Below are 22,394 nucleotides of genomic sequence, written 5' to 3'. Positions count from 1 at the left end.
ACCCATAATGTTGTTCGAAACACAACACAAAAGGTGATATTGGTTAACTGAGAATTTCAGCTCACATATGTTGTAGCGATACAGCTCACATGCACATTATCAAGAATAGAAACATACTCCAGCTGAGGTCCAATACAGTCCATGCACTGGGACTGGGGATTGGAAATACAGCCAACACAGTTATTGCACCACAGTGTCAGTTTAGACCCAGTCAGAATCACCCGACATGGAATTGGCCCAGAACTCTCATCCGATGTTTGCTCAGTGAGACTCATGACCCTTCAGTTCAAGTGACATGCAGTCAAACACTCAAATCATAATCTAAAAGCAAAGTGTCGCTATCAAGTTTATAATTGTGCCCTAATCAAGTTCATAAACCTGTTTCTGTGCTATCTCTTCACTTAAGCCTGGTAACGTTTATGTTTTTTGTTTCGGATTGATTATTTTATGCTGCAAACATAATTGAAGCTTATCTGGCGGTGGAAATCATAACACACATTGTGGTTTTGCGTACTTTTACGATGCTTTGCAGATGTCAATATGTAAAGCTGTTTATCTGGACAGACAAAAAAATGTAAACAAGCACTAAAATATTGAAAGGGCCTAACTGAGGGCAGGGAACCAGAAGGAGCAGATTGAGAACGAATATACAGTCTAACTATCTGTTTTCATCCACATCATTGTAAGAGACATTCATGATGTTTATTATTTGAAGACCTATCGTTGCAACACTTTACCATGGTATCAGAATACTGTAGTTACTCCAGTTAGTGGTCAGTATTCTGTATGCATGCAAACATATACCAATGAGCCAAAACATTACGACCACCTGCTAATATGCTGTTGGCCTATGCGTGCTGCCAAAACAGTGCTGACCCACTAAGGCATGGACTCTACAAGACCCCTGAAGGTGTCCTGTGGTATCTGGCACCAAGACAATAGCAGCAGATCCTTCAAGTTCTGTAAGTTGCAAGGTGGAGCTGCCGTGGATTGGACTTGTTGGTCCAGCACATCCTATAGATGCTCAATTGAACTGAGATCTGGGGAATTTGGAGGCTGGAGCAACACCTTGAACTCTTCATCACGTTCCTCAAACCATTCCCGAACAATGTGTGCAGTGTGGCAGGACGCATTATCTTGCTGAAAGAGGTCACTGCCATCAGGGAATACCATTGCCATGTAGGGGTGTACCTGGTCTGCAACTATGTTTAGGTAGGTGGCACATGTCAAATTGACATCCACACGAATGACAGGACACAGAGTTTCCCAGCAGAACATTGTCGGGAGCATCACACTCCCTCCAACATCTTGTCGTCTTCCCAAAGTGCATCCTGGTGCCATGGAAACACATAAAGGAAAATACCACCTGATAACCGGGTAAAAGTTGCACACGTACACAGCCATCTGTAACCAACATTAACATTTTCTGTGACTTGTCCCACAGTAGACCTTCTGTCGGTTCGGACCAGACAGGATAGCCTTCATTACCTTCATGCACTGATGAGCCCCTGTGCTGCCGGTTTGTGGTTTGTCCCTCCTTGGACCACTGCCGGTACTCAACACTGCTGACCGGGAGCACCCCACGAGCCTTGCCGTTTCAGGGATGCTCTGACCCAGTCGTCTGGCCATAACAATTTGTCCCTTGTCAAAGTCGCTCAGGTCTTTACTCCTGCCCATTTCTCCAGCATTCAGCATGTTACCATCTAATCTACCCAGACCTTGACATGTGGCCTTGATGGGAGTTGATCAGCGTTATTAGCGTCACCCGTGAGTGGTCATAATGTTTTGGCTCATCAGTGTACATATTATACATGTTATTTCTTACTAAAGGTGGCACTGATGTTTCAGTGATTGATTTGAGATACATTTGACATTGCTATCTGATAAACTATAGCAAGTGTAACACATGAACAATATGATATGACTATTGTCATTTGGGTCTACTCCTGAAATTACAGTATGCATGTTGTGTGTCTATTTAGACACAATAAGTGCATCGGAGAGCTTATGTGTAGCTAAAAATGTGTTTCACAGCCAGCTGCATGAATCCTGTTCTAGATTTGTCCTGATTTGTTGCATTATCATAAACATTTCAGTGTAAAGTTATAGACAATTTACAAACTTCATTGTCATGATACTGTAATGTCAACAAACCTTAAAATGATTGTAAACGATGATTGAAACAACTTTACAGCTCAATATATATGAGTTTTAACAGAAGAATGAATGTAAGTGCTATTATAAAACCATAAGCTTCACATTTCTGTCTTTAAACCCTCCAAAAATGGGCCCCATTGACTTCCATTGTAAGTGCCTCACTGGAACACCTATTTAAATTGTTTTTAACAAAAAGGAGGGTTGAGAAGAAATAATGTTTTGGTGGAAATCAACATTATGCCACAAATGCTGTTAATTGAGCTGAACTTGTAAAGCATTCACTTCTATCCCATTAGCATGCAAGCTAACAACAAACCCCTATTCATCCATAGTAGCGCATGTTGAAGTAACAAAAGAGCATCTACCCCCTCCAAGCAGAACCTTGTTGTGTATTTCAAGGGTAGGGGTTGTTCCTTTGAGGACATAATTTGTATGGATCTTGCTTGTCATAGGCTTACAATGTTTCCTAACTATTGTCATTGAAAGCACACTCTTCTATAGCCAAACCCAAGATATTCTTCAAGAGACACGAGCTGAAGAATAAAGAGGAAATGTTCTCTGACTTTAGGAAGGGTTAGATGCTAACAGCTGCGTTTGTGTCTCGACACAGCCCTCCCAGATCTCTTGTTTGATGCTCTGGGCCAGTGATGTTGGTTGGGCGTACATGCCCCCTGCCCCTCACCTATTCACTTACTTTATTAAATAAACGCCCCTGAAATCCCTCCACCAAAGTGGCTCTTTATAGGATTAGACTTGCACAAACAGCCCTCCATCAGAGGGGATCTACACCTAATTTCCCAAATCCCCCTCTTCAGTTGGGAAGGAGCATCACTGAACATTGACGTCACCAAATGGCAAGCTAATGAATGCTTCTACAGCTGTGACCCACTGGACTTTCCACCAATGACACACCTTCCAACTGCTGCCATGGGCCTGTTCGCCTCTCACCATTTAAAACCAACCATCCAACCCAGAACCCAACCAAAGAACTGCTCAACACCTGTGAGTTAACAAGGAGAAACATCTACCAGTTTATGAACTTGGATTAATGCAAATACCATGAAGACCAAGTGAAATGGCAATACAGGAATAAATAAACTCATTGGGATTAGTTTGTGAAGATATTAATACCAAATCACTCAATCTGAGAGGAATAACTGTCTTCAAGAACTTCCTCAGATACTTCACGGTCTCAGGTACTCACTTCAGTTCTGGTCATATAATGACTTTATTTTATAACTGTACTTGTACATCATTGTTGTTTTAAAAGCCAACTGTATGCGTGCATGCCTTATATCTCTTGAAATTATATTAATGTTGCAATTGTGTGTTAGTGAAGATATATATACTGTATATTTAATTAAATTAATAACTTGTATTTTTGTTCAAAAGTGGCACATCCATTGGCACAATTTGTTTACAAATCTCAGTAAAGTGTGTCCAAACTTTTGACGGGTGTTGTAAATGGTGTTTACTGTAGAATTTAGATTTAAAATTATTATTTTCAATGGGTGCAGTTGATTTATTGATGCATGCTGCATCCAAAATAATTTAAATGTGCTTTGCTTTAACTGCAGTTGCTTGGCTGGATTGTGAAGACATTTTTCAAGGGACAATGAAGATTTTACTTGTTTCTCTATTAGGGCTGCAACTGGTTCTTGTAATGGGGTGAGATAATCTACTCTACATCCTGTTAAAATTACAAACTAACATTGAAATGAGAATTACATATAATGCTTTGACTTTCACTCACCCTTTCACTCAGAAGCCAAGCTAGCAGCTGCACAGAAACACCCTAGGAATAATTCAGAACACTCTAAAAACTTCCCTAGCAACCACCCAGAAACACCCTAGCAACCATCCAGAACACATTAGCAACCATCCAAGACACTCTAGAAACCACCCTGGCAACCACCCAGAAACACCCTAGCACACAACCTACCCCCCCCCCAGCAACAATCTAGAAATACCCTAGCTACCATCCAGAACACTCTAGAAACCCCTTAACAATGCTCATAAACAACCCAGAAGAACCTTAGCAATCACATAGAAACAACATAGGAATCATTCAGAACACTCTAGAAACCACATTGACAACTACCAAGAAACATCCTAGCTCACCACTTAGAAACATCCTAGCAACAACCAAGAAATACCCTAGTAACAATCCAGAAACGCTCTCATCAATCATCCATAACACCCTGGCAACCACCAACAAACACTCTTGCAACCACCTAGTATTACCCTAGAAATCATCCAGAAAACTTTAGAAAACAACAAACTACGCCCTAGCAACCACCCAGAAGAACTCTTGCAACCACCCCGAAACACCCTTGCAACCATCCAGGACATCCTAGCAACCATCCAGAAACACTCTTATCAACCATAAATAACACTCTAGAAACCACCCTGGCAGCCACCTAGAAACACCATTGCAACCACCTAGTAAAACCCTAGCAACCACCCAGAAGAACCCTAGCAACCTTACAGAAACACCCTTGCAACCACACTGAAAAATCATAGCAACCATCCAGAAAACCCTAGCAACCCCACAGAAACACCCAAGCAAACCATCTAGAAACATCTTAGCAACCACCTAGTAACACCCTACCGACCACCTAGAAATACCTTAGCAAACATCTAGAACACTTTAGAAAGAACCAAACAATGCCCTAGCAACCACCAAGAAGAACCATATCAACCACCAACAAATACCCCAGCACCCACCCAGAACATCCTAGCAACCACCCAGAAACACCCTAGTTAGTGGGATTGCTAATTCAGGCATCAATTTTACTATTGCTCATACTTAAGGATTAAGGATTTTTCACAAAATCCCATAGAATTACATTGAAGGAGGGACTTATATAGAGACCAAGAATATCAGAGTGACTTGAGGGGTAAACTCAACTATTAAACAATCACCCACAGTAGCAACATCATGGCAACCACCCACAACACCCTACCATTATGGTGGCGAGTTTTACTTTAGCAAGTGTCATTCACATTTTCTGCATAAACTGTCAAATTGGCAAATTGTCTTATTTGTAAGTTATTACTTTTGGTTGAACATACCTCAGGCACTGGTGTGATCACACAGTAAAGGAGAAAGTGGAGAGGCTGATCTCCCCCCGTCTGCAGCTCGAGGTGGACTGTTCCGAGGTATATCAGTACAACACTCAGGGCTGGAGGCTAGACGTGGACAGAATGCGCCATGAGCACGGGGGAGATGATGGCATTGCGATGTATTACAAAAGACAGGGACCCAAAGCATCCTGTTACTTATTCAAGTGAGCAAAGATATCATCAAGTCCATTTATTCTAATATATTTTGGGTGAAATATGACCTGAATGTGTTTTCATGAGATTTTTTGTTGAAGTAAAGTTTAAGGCTGTCAAAACATTTTACATTGCACAATTATTTGAAAACTTTGATTTCTTATATGAATAATTTACAGAAATTAACCTCATTCTTTTTTACTAATGAGTGCTATTATGTCATATGCATGTGTTTTGTTGAGTGCTGGTTTTTTTTGGCCCTTAGACCTCCTGACATTGAGACAGAGACAGTAAACAGGACAGTGAGGGAGTGTTGTGAAGGTTGGGGTGGACCGCACTGCTCACAGGGTGCGAACATCAGTCCTACTATCCTCCATATACTGTACTAGCAGAAATTACAAATGTTGTGTTGTTATGAATTGCAGTAAATTGGCCCTAAAATGACTGAACTTTTGGGGGCCACTATTATTGTGTTATATGATGCAATCACATTAAAACATTTCTGAGTAACTGAAGAGCCAACTTATATATTCATGGATGCATTAACTTTGATGTCACCACAGCAGAGTTTCTCAAACACTTTTCTTATGTTCTAAGATGTCTGTCTTTCTGTGACTGTCTGTGCAGGAGTGAGTGCCAGGGGTCTGTGTTTTTCCACCTGGACGTGTGAGGAGTTTCCCGGGGTTCATAATACATCTCTCATGTCACTGGAGCAGTGCTGCAGTAACCTTTGGGGTTTGAGCTGGAGAAATGCATCTGATCAGACCTGCATCTCCTGCACATACACACTCCTGCAAGGTGCTTACGTTTGTGTGTGTGTGTGTGTGTGTGTGTGTGTGATTTAATCAAACCTCTGACACTTAGTATTAAATGTCCTGCAGCATTTGTGCTGCAGACATGAATGATACATCAAATCATGTGTTGTTGAGGAGAGGTGTGCTGTTACATTACTAAGAGATCAGACTTACCATTTTCACTTGGCCAAAGATAAACACACACATACACACACAAAAACATAGACTTACATTGAAGGATAGGAGGGAACCTAGTCATATTTAGAGAACCGAATATCATAGAGACTTGTGGGTGCAGGACTCTTTTGACATGGGCTAGTAAGCAATCACTTAGCAACCACCCAGTAACCCCTTGGTAACCACCTATCAACCACCTATCACCCATTCATAACACCCTACCAACAACTTAGAAACACCATAGCAACCATCCAGAAAACTAGAAATCAACCTAGTAACACCCTAACAACCAACAAGGAACATCCAAACAACTAACCAATCAGAACACTCTTAAGACCTCCTTAACAACACCCTAGCAACCACCCAGAAACACCCTAGCAACCTCCTTGAAACACCCTAGCAACCATTTATAACACTCTATAAGCCAACCTAGCAACCATCCAGGAGCACACTAGGAACCATTTAGAAAGCTCTAAAACCACCCTAACAACCACCCAGAAACACCCTGGCAACCGTCCAGCACACCTTAGCAATCATCCATAACACTCTAGAAAACACCCTGGCAACCACTTAGAAACACCCTTGCAACCACCTAGTAACAACCTAGCAACCACCAAAGAACCATTCAGAACACTTTAAAACTATCCTATCAACCACCCAGAACATCTTATCATCCAAATAAAACACTCTAAAATCTACCCTGGAAAGTACCATAAAACACATGTGAAAATGATCTAGAAACACCCTAGCAACCACCTAGTAACACCCTAGCAACCACCCAGAAACACCCTAGCAATCATCCAGAACACCTTAGCAACCATCCATAACACTCTGGAAACTACCCTGGCAAACCACCTCGAAACATCCTAGCAACCACCAAGTGACATTCCAGCAACCACCCAGAAACAACTTTGGAACCACACAAAACCTCCCTAGCAACCACCTAGAAACCAACCTAGCAACCACCCAGAAACACCCAAGCAAACCATCCTGAAACATCCTAGCAACCATCCAGAACACTTTAGAAACCATCTAGAAGAACCCTAGCAACCACCTAGAAACACTGTAGCAACCACACAGAAACACCCATGCAACCACAAAAAAACAATCTACTGCAAAGCAACAGACTAAATAACACTCAGAAAAACTTAGCAACTACTTAGGCATGTCCTGTCAACCACACCATAAGTCTTCTTTGAAATATACAAAGTTTCATTTAAACTATACTATGAATCATTTCAGTTTTACAAATCTAAAGTCACGAGCGTCCTACACTCTATATACATAAGTTGACTTTTTGTGTACATTGAACTGTCAAAGCTACTTGCTGTCGTGCACACTAAGTTCTAATGCCGTTTTTAAAACCTTATAATTTCACGATTTTTACATTCTGTCACCTCAGACGTCAGTTTCTCTCCTCTCATTCGTGGTGGGCTGCTACGAGGCATTCGGGACTCCCAGGCGTCGGCCACCTGTATGAGCTGGGGTGGGGCGCACTACCGCACCTTTGACAGGAAACACTTCCACTTCCAAGGCAGCTGTACATATATACTGGCATCATCCACTGACGGGACGTGGACTGTGTATATGAGTTCAGTATGTGCTACTACTGGACACTGCAGCAAGGTATACACACAAATGTACTCTTAGTTTAAGTTCACAAACTGGAAATGAATACACATTCCTGGTGTTATTGAGAACATTTTATCGACTTTCCTTTTTGGCTGATGTCACCTGACAGATGCAGACTATTGGTTAATGAAAACTGACATTCAGCTTTAACTCCATTCTGGCATGACACGCCCACTTTAAATTGTCTAATCAATTCCTGATGGGTGGAAAAATCAAGTAAATCAACTTTCTTTGTGACCTGAAAAGAGAACGAATACAAAGAAAGGTATATAAAAGAATTGGGCAACTAAAACAAACCTCAAACATCTTTAAGGAAATGACATACAAATGTTTACATCACAGAATAGCACACTCAGCTTTCTGCATATGGCTTCAAGTTTATCCGGTTCATTCTAAGCTTTGAAAACAAAATAAATCTTAATAATATATGGCCAGATGCATCTACAGCAGGACCAGTTTCTGGTGGTCAACGATTGACAAACTTCTATTGTTCCTAAGAAATCTTTATTGCACAATTTTGGAAAGATACTTTAGTGACCAAAGAACCATTCAGAACACTTTAAAACTATCCTATCAACCACCCAGAACATCTTATCATCCAAATAAAACACTCTAAAATCTACCCTGGCAACTACCATAAAACACATGTGCAAATCACCTAGAAACACACTAGCAACCACCTAGTACCACCCTAGCAACCACCCAGAAACACCCTAGCAATCATCCAGAACACCTTAGCAACCATCCATAACACTCTGGAAACTAACCTGGCAAACCACCTCGAAACATCCTAGCAACCACCAAGTGACACTCCAGCAACCACCCAGAAACAACTTTGGAACCACACAAAACCTCCCTAGCAACCACCTAGAAACCAACCTAGCAACCACCCAGAAACACACAAGCAAACCATCCTGAAACACCCTAGCAACCATCCAGAACACTTTAGAAACCATCCAGAAGAACCCTAGCAACCACCTAGAAATACTTTAGCAACCACCTAAAAACACCCTCAGCAACCACCCAGAAACACCCTAGCACCCACCCAAATGAACCCTAGCAAACACCCTAGCAACCATCCAGAACACTTTATAAACCATCCAGAAGAACCCGTTCCTTATAATTATACTGTTCTTTTTATGTATGTGATTGTTTTCGGGGCGTCATGCACCTAATGTTTTTTGTTGAGAGGGCACCAGGGTCTGCCAATGCAACCAATACGCAGACATTCGTTTTTAGATACAATAGTCATTTAACCATTTGATTATCAAAGGTATGAATATGTTTTTGGAAGATCAAATAATCCATTCAAAATCCTCTTGGCTTTAAAATCTAAGAGGGCACGTGCCACCTCAATCTTAATGGGCAGGACACCTCTGATTGTTTATATTCAGTGTCATGAAGCTCCTGGCAGTAATTTGAGAGGGAAGGTCATCTTATCTGTTTTATCTGTGCAATTTGTGTATTTTAGGCTCTGCGGATGATGTTGGGACTTGGTTTGGTCTTCATTCATGAAGGCAACATGACAGTTAATGGTTTAGTGCTGCCGCAGGGGGAACCACTCTTCCAAAATGGTATGAAATGCACAGTGCTGTTTTTATACCCACATTTGCCATTCTTTTGTTTACTATGGAATATCACATATGATTATACATTTCCAGCATTTCTTATCTCAGAAGACCCCTTTATTCATCATGTATATGTTATGTATGTCGAACTAATGTATCTAAGTTACTGTCTGGAACTAGGATTCAATCTTTGGTGGGGCACTTGTATGTTTAGGGGGGTCAACGCTGATTGTTTTGCCATCCGTCTATGTAGCAGAGTGCCCCTTGATTGTTTCAGCATCAATCTGGGTAGCGGAGTGCCCCTTGATCATTTCGCCCTCAGTCCGGGGGGCGGAGTGCCCCTTGATCATTTCGCCCTCAATCCGGGGGGCGGAGTGCCCCTTGATCATTTCATCATCAGTCCGGGGGTCAAGTGCCCATTTATTATTTCGCCGTCAGTCCGGGGGTGAAGTGCCCCTTGATCGTTTTGCCATCAGTCCGGGTAACGGAGTGCCCTTTGATTATTTTGCCATCAGTCCAGAGGGCAGGAAGACCCTTGATGGTTTCGCTGTCAGTCTGATAGTGGACTGCCCCTTGATCATTTTGCAGATGCCCTTAATAATTTCCCCAACAGTCCAGATATCGGAGTGCCCCTTGATCGTTTTGCCATCAGTCCAGGTAGCAAATGTCCCTTGGTCATTTCGCTGTCAGTCTGGGGGGCGGAGTCCCCCTTGATCTTTTCATCATCAGTCTGGGTAGCGGAGTGCCCCTTGATTGTTTCACTGTCAGTCTGATAGTGGATTGCCCCTTGATCGTTTTGCCATCAATCCGGGTAGCAGAGTGCCCCTTGATCATTTCGCAGATGCCCTTAATAATTTCCCCAACAGTCCGGATATCGGAGTGTCCCTCGATCGTTTTGCCATCAGTCCAGGTAGCAAATTCCCATTGGTCATTTTGCTGTCAGTCTGGGGGGCGGAGTCCCCCTTGATCTTTTCACCAACAGTCTGGGTAGCGGAGTGCAACTTGATGGTCTCACCGATGCCCCTTAATCATTTCGCCAACAGTACAGGTAGCGGAGTGCCTCTTGATCGTTACTTGGTCAGTTCAGGTAGCGGAGTGGCACTTGATTGTTTTACCATCAGTCAGGGGACGGTGTTCCCTTTGATCTTTTTTCATCAGTCCGTTTAGCGGAGTGCTCCTTTATCATTTCGGCGTCAGTCAAGAGGGCGGTATGAAACTTGATTGTTTTGCCATCAGTCCTGGTAGCAGAGTGCCCCTTGATCTTTCGCTGTCAGTCTGGAGGACAGAGTGCCCCTTAATCATTTCGCCATCAGTCCTGATAGCAGAGTGCCCCTTGATCTTTTGTTGTCAGTCTGGGGGACAGCGTGCCCCTTGATCTTTCGGCATCAGTCCAGGGGGCAGAGTGCCCCTTGATTATTTCACCATCAGTCTAATTAGCGGAGTGCCCATTGATTGTTCCACTGTCAGTCCGGAGGGCAGAGTGACCCTCGATCCTTTCGCCATCAGTCTAGTTAACGGAGTGCCCCATGATTGTTCCACTGTCAGTCCGGAGGGCAGAGTGACCCTCGATCCTTTCGCCATCAGTCTAGTTAGCGGAGTGCCCCATGATTGTTCCACTGTCATACCCTCGATCGTTTCACCATCAGTCCAGGAGGCAGAGTGACCCTTGATTGTTTCACTGTCAATCCGGGGTGCAGAGTGACCCTCGATCGTTTCACCATCAGTCCAGGAGGCAGTGTGACCCTTGATCGTTTTGCCGTCAGTCCGGGGTGCAGAGTGACCCTCGATCCTTTCGACCATCAGTCACGGAGGCAGAGCCAAAAAATCTAGAGGAGAAACCATACAAAAAGAAATTCTGAAATTCATGTTGATTTGTTAACATGAAACTTTTCACTCAAATTGTGATTCTGATAATAGTTTGTATTGAAAATGTTGTCACTGATTTGCCAACAGGAGTAAGTGTTCACTGGCTGGGTGATTTCGTGTTTGTGGAGAGCGGTTTGGGTGTAAGAGTAAAATTCGACATGGACAACACCATCTACCTGACCGCTACCGCTGAACACCTGGCTACCACTAGGGGCTCTGCGGAGTATATAACAACAACCCAGATGGTAAGAACATTAGTTTGGAAAGATTGCGTGAAAAAAGCTACCAAAACCTGAATTATCACAGTCTAAGCAGATAAGATCTGTTCAACATGAAACACAGACAGACAGAAAGCAGAATAAAGACCCTTTCAATAGCTCGCTCACCACAATCAACATATAAACAATTGTCTACAGCTCTCAGTTAAATTATTCTACTGTAATCCATTGATGATCTAATACAGTATATTGCATCTGTTGGTTTGGTATCCCTTATTTTGTTGCAATGTTATTGTCCTTAGGAATATTTGATAGGGAATATTTTCATGCAATTCATGCAGTATTTTCTCTTATAACACATAAAGATGACTTTACTACCAGCAGTGGAAGTGTGTCTCAGTACGCCGCCAGCTTTGGAAACTCATGGCGTGTTCAAGATTACCAGAGCCAGGTAATGGATCTTGTTTGCCACTAGAATTTTTAAGAAAAGATTGGTAAAACTGAAGTACTTTTAAGGCGAGACAGTTCACTTGGCGGCCATCTTGGAAACCCCCTGGGCAGTAATTTTTCACTCTCTAAAATCGTTCACAAAGCTTACGTTTAAACGGCATATTTCAAATCATTAATCATTTGAAATCATTCAAATACGTTATATTTTCTCTGTGTATCAAATAGTTCCTGATATACCTGAAAACGACATCATATGACTGAAATGGCAAGCGATAATATGGCAGCTGGATTTTGAAAAATGAATAAAACCATCATTCACTTTCGAAACTGTATTCTCCTCCATGTTGAATTTTTACGTCTCCTCCCAACTTGGAAACTTGCACTGCCTTTAATGGACCTGGTAACCTCGTACCTCCGAGTTGGGCATTCGTTTCTACGATGTCATGCATTTAAGTATAATACAAAATACGGAAGAAGCCAAACTCAAAGACTACAAAAGCTCTTTTTTGTAGTCTAGAGAATAAACATATGTGGATAAACCTGTATCACTTATGCACAACATATTCGATATATTCATGCATGGTAGGCCCTATCGAACAATTTATGAATTAATTAGCTTGAAACAAATCACAAAGGGTAAGTCTATAGTTGACTGGTTACTGTTCAAATAACTTCATTGGTTTCCATCATCTTTCATGTAGCCACGCCCCTTACAAAGTCCCAACTTGGAAACTCATGTATCATCTTCTAAATATATATCTTATTTATTTATTTTTTTATCCCCAAATTGGAATGCCCAATTCCCACTACTTAGTAGGTCCTCGTGGTGGTGTGGTTACTCTCCTCAATCCAGGTGGCGGAGGACGAGTCTCCGGAGTCGCCTCCGCTTCTGAGACCGTCAATCTGTGCATCTGATCACGTGACTCATTGTGCATGACACCGCGGAGACTCACAGCATGTGGAGGCTCATGCTACTCTCCACGATCCACACACAACTCACCACACGCCCCATTGAGAGAACCACTAATCACCACCACGAGGAGGTTACCCCATGTGACTCTACTCTCCCTAGCAACCGGCCCAATTTGGTTGCTTAGGAGACCTGGTGGGAGTCACTCAGCACGCCCTGAATTCGAACTCGCGATTCCAGGTGTGATAGTCAGCATCAATACTCACTGAGCTACCCAGACGCCCAATCATCTAGAATTTCGAATTTACCACACGTAAATATGACTTTGCTGGGTCATTCATGTGTTCGTAACTCCTAATTACGATATTTCCGACTCCACTTGAAACTTGGTGAAACTTGGTCCACTTGGTCGACTCCATTGGGAGTTTTCCAGTTCCAATAGAATATGAAAGCAGCATAAATTTGGCATATTTCTCTCTTCCGACTACTGTTATCCATCTCACACTATTTTGTTTCCCAATTTTGGAAAGTTGAAGACGTGTAACCCCGCTATAGGTTACTTCCGTGTAAAGTTGGTAAGAAAGAGACAGCTAGGCTGCTGTGAATGAAATGCAGCATTAGAAAATATCATTGTACCTTATTTGGATGGAAGCAAACAAGGATAATTGTCCATGTTGTATTATATTTTTATGTAGCTATAAAGTTGATGCTGTGTTCAACTGTAGGCTAATAAAACACTTCTATTGAAAGCTTAAGTGCACTTCATAGAGAGCACAACAGTCAAGTTCCTGAAGTAACAAATCTGAATATCTGAATATTTTGCAAAAAAATTTTTTTATATTGTTTCTATACTTAGAATTGACCACTTTAAATGGTAAATGGTTTGCACTTTATAGCACCTTTTTAACCTTAGCGGTATTCAAAGCGCTTTAGACTGCATCCCAAACACCCATTCACACACCAATGGCGCCAGAGCTGCCATGCAAGACACTAGCCTGCCATTGGGAGCAACATGGGGTTCAGTGTCTTGCCCAAGGACACTTCGGCATGTGGAGTCGTGTGGGCTGGGAATCAAACCGCCAACCCTGCGATTAGTGGCCATCCCGCTGTACCATCTGAGCCACAGCCCTCCAACAAGTGGCTGGGCATTGTTGCGCTATATAGTGTGTAATGTCACGGTACTCTGGTTAATGTAGTCCTATTGCTCTCTTTGCTAACACAGGTTTGTAGTGATGCGGCGGAGTTGGGTCACAGCTGTGATATCTCCAATGACGTCTCTCTACGTCGTAACGCAGAAGCAGCATGTCATCGCCTTAAAGAGAATCCGTTCTCACACTGTCATCACCAGGTAAGCTGTGACTGAACCCCCAAGTGACCAAAAATAATTTACTTACCACATCATGTTGTTCCAAACCCATATGACATTCTTTCTTCTGTGGAACACAAATGGAGAAAAACAGCCTGACTTTTCACTTATATGCAAAAAAAGATGCAGTGAATGTGAATAGTGACTGAGAATAATATACTGTGTTTCCTGGAAGTCATATGGGTTTGGAACAACATAAGGTTGAGTAAAACCTTCAGAGAACTGAAGGTGCTGTAAGATAAGTGATTTTTGTTTTCCTCACTCTCTCCAAAATAATGTCAGCCAACCCGATGTCAGACAACCTGAACATGTGACATTATTGACAGGCAGAAAGTGTTTCTGATTGGCTAAATCAGGTCAAGGACCCCCAAATATGATGATCCAATAGCAAGGGACCCCTCTTCCTAAAACATAAAGACAGCGATATATTGTCTTGTATAGGAAGATCCATTCATACAGTCAGAAAATATTAAGAATTAAGCAAATTATAGTATAAAAATATGTTTATTATAAATGTATTTAAAAGGTTGGCCAGAGAATCGGGGCAGCGGGGGCGGTATTGCACTCGCTCTATCGCACCGTTGTCACGAAAAGTGAGCTGAGCTGAAAGGCAAAGCTCTCGATCAACCGGTCAAGTTTTGTTCCTACCTTCACCTATGGTCATGAAGGTTGGGTCATGACCGAAAGAACTAGGTCGCGAGTACAAGTGGCCAAAATGGGCTACCTCAGAAGGGTGGCGGGCTTCTCCCTTAGAGATAGGGTGAGGAGCTCAGTCATCCGTGAGGAGCTCGGAGTAGAGCCGCTGCTCCTTTGCGTTGAAAGGAGTCAGTTGAGGTGGTTTGGGCATCTGGTAAGTATGCCCCCTGGGTGCCTCCCTAGGGAGGTGTTTCAGGCACGTCCAGCTGGAAAGAGGCCTCGGGGAAGACCCAGTATTAGGTGGAGAGATTACATCTCCACACTGGCCTGGGAACGCCTCGGAGTCCCCCAGTCAGAGCTAGTTAATGTGGCTCGGGATAGGGAAGTTTGGGGCCCCCTGCTGGAGCTGCTGCCCCCACGACCAGACTTCAGATAAGCGGTTGAAGATGGATGGATGGATGCTTACTGCATCTTGTGAACTCCTGGTTCACTACAGTTATAAAACATGAGTAAATATCGCTAGTCATACAGTACGGCTAACATGCTGCTCTTCCTCTCGGTCTGTTCAGGTGGATCCTGGTCCGTATATAGACACATGTCTTTATCTGTTCTGCAGTCTGGATGTGAACGAGAGAGACACGGCGGTGTGTGACACATTAGCCAGCTATGTGCGTGAGTGCGCGCAGCGACACATCATCATCAGCTGGAGGGGGGCGGGGCTTTGTGGTAGGTTTCCTGGTTCTGACACGACACGACATTTTCAAACAAAAAAATCTAAAGATAGACAAAAGTCCAGACGAGGATGATATATTATTTACTAGTTTACAGCATACTACATAGTTAAACTGTAAACTGCTTACTATATTTAAAAATAGTATGCGACAGTAAATGTGACCCCGTCTGTGAACCCCGGCTAAAGTCGCATAATCTAATTATAAGATTAAGAGCGTCAAAGTAGTCACAGCCATAAAAATGAGGAAAATAGGGAATGTGGGTATATTAATATAAATGATATACACACAATATTACACCAAGGGAATACTCAAAACATACCTGACGTGGGCTTTATAAACATGGATTTCAATCGTCTCTGGGTTCATTTTAGCACATAAACACCTGCTGATTCTTGTTTCATTCGGTTCAGGAACTTCTTTTCTACCATTAGAAAGTGTAAATAGACCTTAATATCAATCCGCATGAGCAGCAATACAAAGAAGATATTTTAAAGAATGTTGGTAACCATTGATTTCTATAGTGTTTTTTTTCCTACTATGGCAGTCAATGGCTATCTTCAACTATTTGATTGCCAACATTCTTCGAAATATCTTCTTTTGTGTTCAACAGAAGAAAGAAACTCATACAGGTTTGGATCAACTTGAGGGTGAGTAAATGATGACACAACTTTAATTTTTGGGTCAACTATCCCTTGAATTCGTGTTGTTTTTTTTAACTCCATATTTACTCCAAATGTTACACAGTAGACCAGTAATTTTATATATTAATGACATTTTCGACTGATATTTCATTTTACTAATAAAGATAGAATAGAAATCATTCCACTTAATTGACTTGTTAATTGTTGCTATATTCAAGCTCTTGTGGGACCCCCATTCGTTTCACAGTTTTTATGCTTTTTGGCCACGCACATCATAATAAATAGGCTTGTTTTCAGAGGTTTGGGACTCGAGTTACATGACTTGTAACTAAACTCAGAGTCTGACTCCACCCACTAGCAATATTTGAAAAATGCTGGAAAAGTGGGCAGACCCCAGCGGGGATAGAGGGGACGAACCGAGGGCGGGGCTGAGCGGGGCGTGCACCTGAGACCCGTAGTGACGGATTAATTGACAGCTGCTGTCAGACTCTAAAATGGAGAGTGACTGGAGTGACGCAAGTAGCTTTGCCACGGAGCGGTCTTTTGAAGTCGAGGACTTTTCTCCCCACCTTCACCTGAAGTGGAGGAGGGTGAATTGTCTGTGGACACAGGGCCGAGCCATATCAATTCGAGCCACTGGCTCAAACTGCGGTTTTAACTCCGCGATCGCGATCGGCATCCGACGATGCTAGCTAAGCAGCCGCGCAAGGGAGAATGGGGCCAGTGTCTAGCTCGTACCAAGGGCGTGGTGAGCTGGAACCTGCTTACGTCAGCTCTCACCGCTTACGTCACGAACTACCGCAAACAGCCAATAGGAAAATTCAACTGCAGTAGCCAGCGTTCAACCTGAAGAGGGCAGCACTCAGACGTTTTTACACCATATATTGTAGAATTAAAACACTTTATACACAAATGTCAAAAAAATTACTTGAATCAATGACCAGTAGGCCTACTATTAAAGCCCCATGCTTACAGATCATTAACTAAAAAAAGTTGGTTTAGGGTTTAGTTACCCTTTAAGGACTTGTAACTTGCTTGACTAAATGAAGCAAATGACTTGAGAACCAGCGACTCGACCCGCCAGCACCATAGATATAATAAATACATAGACGCCTCTTGGCCGCTTTGGAACGTTGCTGCGATACGTCAACGCGTCCGCCATTTTGCGGAGGGCAAGACTGCGCTGTAATCAAATGCAAGTAAACGGGGGAGTTGTGGTTTTTCTGGATAAAAACAAAAATAACGTTTACATGTACCAACCGATTTCAGTGGTTCGTACATGGTGTACAGAAAGTTCCATCTCTAGTTATTTAAAATCTCGATAGTTAGACTTATAAAAATTTATTTTTTAAATAAGGAATTGTCAAAGCTCAGGCTTGTCATGTATTTGGCTTTTTATTCTTGGATAAGAATTGTGAAGAACCCCATACTGAGATATAATTTAATTTTCATATTAAATGAAATAAAGTTTTCTTATTGTGGAAAAACATTTTCTGTCTTTAATCCGATTTTAGCTTCTCTTGTGCTTACAATTGAGCCATTGAGAAAATAAAACAAATCAGCAAATCACACATGCAGGTGCTTTCTGTATTTTTATAGCACTAAAATATTGGATATTTACAGATAGATACTCCAAATATACAATAACAAAGATAACTGATGGATCCTTTATGATAATACATATTATATGGACGGTCCAACTACAGTGCAATGCAAATAGTAAATATAAGATAAAGTGAGAAGTAATAGTAAATAGTTTAGTGTATAGTCAATAAAATAAACAAACAGTATACAGCAAATAAAATAGTAATGAATAGTATAATTATATAATATCATAAGTACAATAATATAATAATTATAGGTAATAGCATATATTTTATGTATAATACTATAATAATAGCAATAGAATATGAAATATTAATTACAGAATATAGTCAATAAAAATTAATAAGTTAAATAGTGACTAGTACAATAATTTAACACCGTAACTATAATAGATTGATAAATCGCAAGTGGTATAATATAATAATAGCAAATACAATGTAATATTAATTGCAGAATAATATAGACAACTAGATAGGTACATTTCCTGAAGAAAATGTGAGTGGTGCTTGCCGTGGCAAAACTCGTCAAACAGCATGTTGTAACTGGAAAAGAACAAAAATTATGGTCATAAATAAACCAACCCAGAAGTCTGTACGATTTTCTGGTGCAGAAATATGTGATTTGTTACTTCGGTTGCTAGGGTAAGCCCATGTGGTTGCTAGGCAGTTACCATAGGTAATACTAATACATGGCTCCTTTCCATCCTGAGTGAAATAAGTCAACCCGGAAGTCTGTAGTGTTTTCTGATGCAGAGATATGTGATTTGTTACTTCGGTTGCTAGGGTAACCCCATCTGGTTGCTAGGCAGTTACCATAGTGATACTAATCAAGTGTCCTTGCCATCCTGATTGAAATAAGTCAACCCGGAAGTCTCTATGTTTTTCTGATGCAGAGATATGTGATTTGTTACTCGGTTGCTAGGGTAACCCCATCTGGTTGCTAGGCAGTTACCATAGTGATACTAATCAAGTCTCCTTGCCATCCTGATTGAAATAAGTCAACCCGGAAGTCTCTATGTTTTTGTGATGCAGAGATATGTGATTTGTTACTTCGGTTGCTAGGGTAAGCCCATCTGGTTGCTAGGCAGTTACCATAGTGATACTAATCAAGTGTCCTTGCCATCCTGATTGAAATAAGTCAACCCGGAAGTCTCTACGTTTTTCTGATGCAGAGATATGTGATTTGTTACTCGGTTGCTAGGGTAACCCCATCTGGTTGCTAGGCAGTTACCATAGTGATACTAATCAAGTCTCCTTGCCATCCTGATTGAAATAAATCAACCCAGAAGTCTCTCTGATTTTCTGGTGCAGAGATATAGTTACTGCTAAGCGGTTGCTAGGGTACTCTGTGTAGTTGCTAGGGAGTGGCTTGGCAGCTGCCAATCATGAATCTCCAAAGGCTGCTTGTCAGTATGAATGATATAAACCAACTCCCATGCCTCTGTGACATTCAGAATGGAAGATATCCCTCTATGGATTTTGGTTGTTAAGGTGCTCGACAATGGTTGCTAGGGAGGGGCTAGGAAGTGTTGAAGTGATGCATGATTGGCTGTTTGCTGTCCCGAGTCAAGCGAGACCACCCTTGTGTTTCTATGACACTTCTATCCGGAGATATCCCTTTGATCTTTTTCAATAGAAGTCTATGGGACTTGTTGCTAAGGTGCTCTTAATGGTTGCTAGGGCGTGGCTTGATAGCTTCACAATGATCCAGAGAGACTGATTGGTTGTCTGAGTAAAATGAGCCCACCCCCTCGTCTCTATGACACTGTGATCCAGAGCTATGTTCAATACAAATCCCTATGCCTTTTCATTTCATGGGCCGTCCTACACCATTATAAGTCAATTGGGGCATTTTTGGGCAGCTCCTGCCCCCAGGGGTGCAACTTTTACCCCATATTGAGGTATGCTCTTACAGAGCCTGCCAGCCTCTTCAAATGTGGCAAATCACACGTTTCTCTGAAATCCTAGCTTGGAGCTGTGGCGTCAAAGTTTGTCTCAATGTTAAGTCTATGGGATTTTTAGGCGCTTTTTTGCCCCTGGGGCAAATACCGTACCCGATAAACTTATAAAAGTCATAGCACATGTGTCCTCAATAGGCCGTTCGATTTGACACCTCATTAGGTGGGTCTCACTAAGCGGTCTTGGGACGAGTTAGGTGCCGAAGTTTTGTTAAGAGATATAAAAATAAAAATAAAAATAAAAACTAGATAGGTACATTTCCTGAAGAAAATGTGAGTGGTGCTTGCCGTGGCAAAACTACGTGAAACAGCATGTTGTAACTTGAAAAGAACAAAAATTATGGTCATAAATAAATCAACCCAGAAGTCTGTACGATTTTCTGGTGCAGAAATATGTGATTTGTTACTTCGGTTGCTAGGGTAAGCCCATGTGGTTGCTATGCAGTTACCAAGGTAATACAATAAATGGCTCCTTTCCATCCTGAGTGAAATAAGTCAACCCGGAAGTCTGTAGTGTTTTCTGGTGCAGAGATATGTGATTTGTTGCTCGGTTGCTAGGGTAACCCCATCTGGTTGCTAGGCAGTTACCATAGTGATACTTATCAAGTGTCCTTGCCATCCTGATTGAAATAAATCAACCCAGAAGTCTGTACGTTTTTCTGATGCAGAGATATGTGATTTGTTATTCGGTTGCTAGGGTAACCCCATGTGGTTGTTAGGCAGTTACCATAGTGATACTAATCAAGTGTCCTTGCCATCCTGATTGAAATAAACCAACCCAGAAGTCTCTACGTTTTCTGATGCAGAGATATGTGATTTGTTACTTGGTTGCTAGGGTAACCCCATATGGTTGCTAGGCAGTTACCATAGTGATACTAATGAAGTGTCCTTGCCATCCTGAGTAAAATAAGTCAACCCGGAAGTCTCTACTGTTTTCTAGTGCAGAGATATGTGATTTGTTACTTCGGTTGCTAGGGTAACCCCATCTGGTTGCTAGGCAGTTACCATAGTGATACTAATCAAGTCTCCTTGCCATCCTGATTGAAATAAATCAACCCAGAAGTCTCTCTGATTTTCTGGTGCAGAGATATAGTTACTGCTAAGCGGTTGCTAGGGTACTCTGTGTAGTTGCTAGGGAGTGGCTTGGCAGCTGCCAATCATGAATCTCCAAAGGCTGCTTGTCAGTATGAATGATATAAACCAACTCCCATGCCTCTGTGACATTCAGAATGGAAGATATCCCTCTATGGATTTTGGTTGTTAAGGTGCTCGACAATGGTTGCTAGGGAGGGGCTAGGAAGTGTTGATTTGATGCATGATTGGCTGTTTGCTGTCCGAGTCAAGCGAGACCACCCTTGTGTTTCTATGACACTTCTATCCGGAGATATCCCTTTGATCTGTTTCAATAGAAGTCTATGGGACTTGTTGCTAAGGTGCTCTTAATGGTTGCTAGGGCGTGGCTTGATAGCTTCACAATGATCCTGAGAGACTGATTGGTCGTCTGAGTAAAATGAGCCCACCCCTCGTCTCTATGACACTGTGATCCAGAGCTATGTTCAATACAAATCCCTATGCCTTTTCATTTCATGGGCGTCCTACACCATTATAAGTCAATTGGGGCATTTTGGGCAGCTCCTGCCCCCCAGGAGTGCAACTTGTACCCCATATTGAGGTATGCTCTTACAGAGCCTGCCAGCCTCTTCAAATGTGGCAAATCACTGCGTTTCTCTGAAATCCTAAGCTTGGAGCTGTGACGCGTCAAAGTTTGTCTCAATGTTAAGTCTATGGGATTTTTCGGCGCTTTTTGCCCCTGGGGCAAATACCGTACCCGATAAGCTTATAAAAGTCATAGCACGCGTGTCCTCAATAGGCCGTTCGATTTGACACCTCATTAGGTGGGTCTCGCTAAGCGGTCTTGGAGACGAGTTAGGTGCGAAGTTTTGTTAAGAGATATAAAAATAAAAATAATAAAAGTATAACTAGATAGGTACATTTCCTGAAGAAAATGTGAGTGGTGCTTGCCGTGGCAAAACTAGATCAAATAGCATGCTTGAAAAGAACAAAAATTATGGTCATAAATAAATCAACCCAGAAGTCTCTACGTTTTTCTGATGCAGAGATATGTGATTTGTTACTTTCGGTTGCTAGGAGTAAACCCATCTGGTTGCTAGGCAGTTACCATAGTGATAGTAATGAAGTCTCCTTGCCATCCTTATTGAAATAAGTCAACCGGAAGTCTGTACTATTTTCTGGTGCAGAGATATGTGATTTGTTACTCGGTTGCTAGGGTAACCCCATCTGGTTGCTAGGCAGTTTCCATAGTGATAGTAATCAAGTTTCCTTGCCATCCTGAGTGAAATAAATCAACCCAGAAGTCTGTACTATTTTCTGGTGTAGAGATATG

The 22,394-nt window shown here is 42.0% G+C and overlaps 1 protein-coding gene across 1 annotated transcript in view; it reads left to right on the top strand.

Annotated features, from left to right (window-relative positions):
• The first annotated feature begins 3,772 nt into the window (after positions 1 to 3,772).
• sspo (SCO-spondin) overlaps positions 3,773 to 22,394 on the top strand; it is a 131,504-nt gene continuing 112,882 nt past the window's right edge. Inside the window, 11 exon segments of the mRNA XM_052113500.1 lie at positions 3,773 to 3,825; positions 5,238 to 5,447; positions 5,702 to 5,784; positions 6,064 to 6,234; positions 7,810 to 8,033; positions 9,511 to 9,613; positions 11,561 to 11,686; positions 11,689 to 11,718; positions 12,057 to 12,142; positions 14,274 to 14,399; positions 15,623 to 15,779. Coding sequence (XP_051969460.1) covers positions 3,773 to 3,825; positions 5,238 to 5,447; positions 5,702 to 5,784; positions 6,064 to 6,234; positions 7,810 to 8,033; positions 9,511 to 9,613; positions 11,561 to 11,686; positions 11,689 to 11,718; positions 12,057 to 12,142; positions 14,274 to 14,399; positions 15,623 to 15,779 — 1,369 coding nt within the window.

This window comes from Xyrauchen texanus, chromosome 41 (genome assembly GCF_025860055.1).
Source record: "Xyrauchen texanus isolate HMW12.3.18 chromosome 41, RBS_HiC_50CHRs, whole genome shotgun sequence".
Lineage (NCBI taxonomy): Eukaryota > Metazoa > Chordata > Actinopteri > Cypriniformes > Catostomidae > Xyrauchen > Xyrauchen texanus.
The sequence above is the reverse complement of the archived record's forward strand: the minus strand, read 5'-3'. Positions and strand labels throughout refer to the sequence as shown.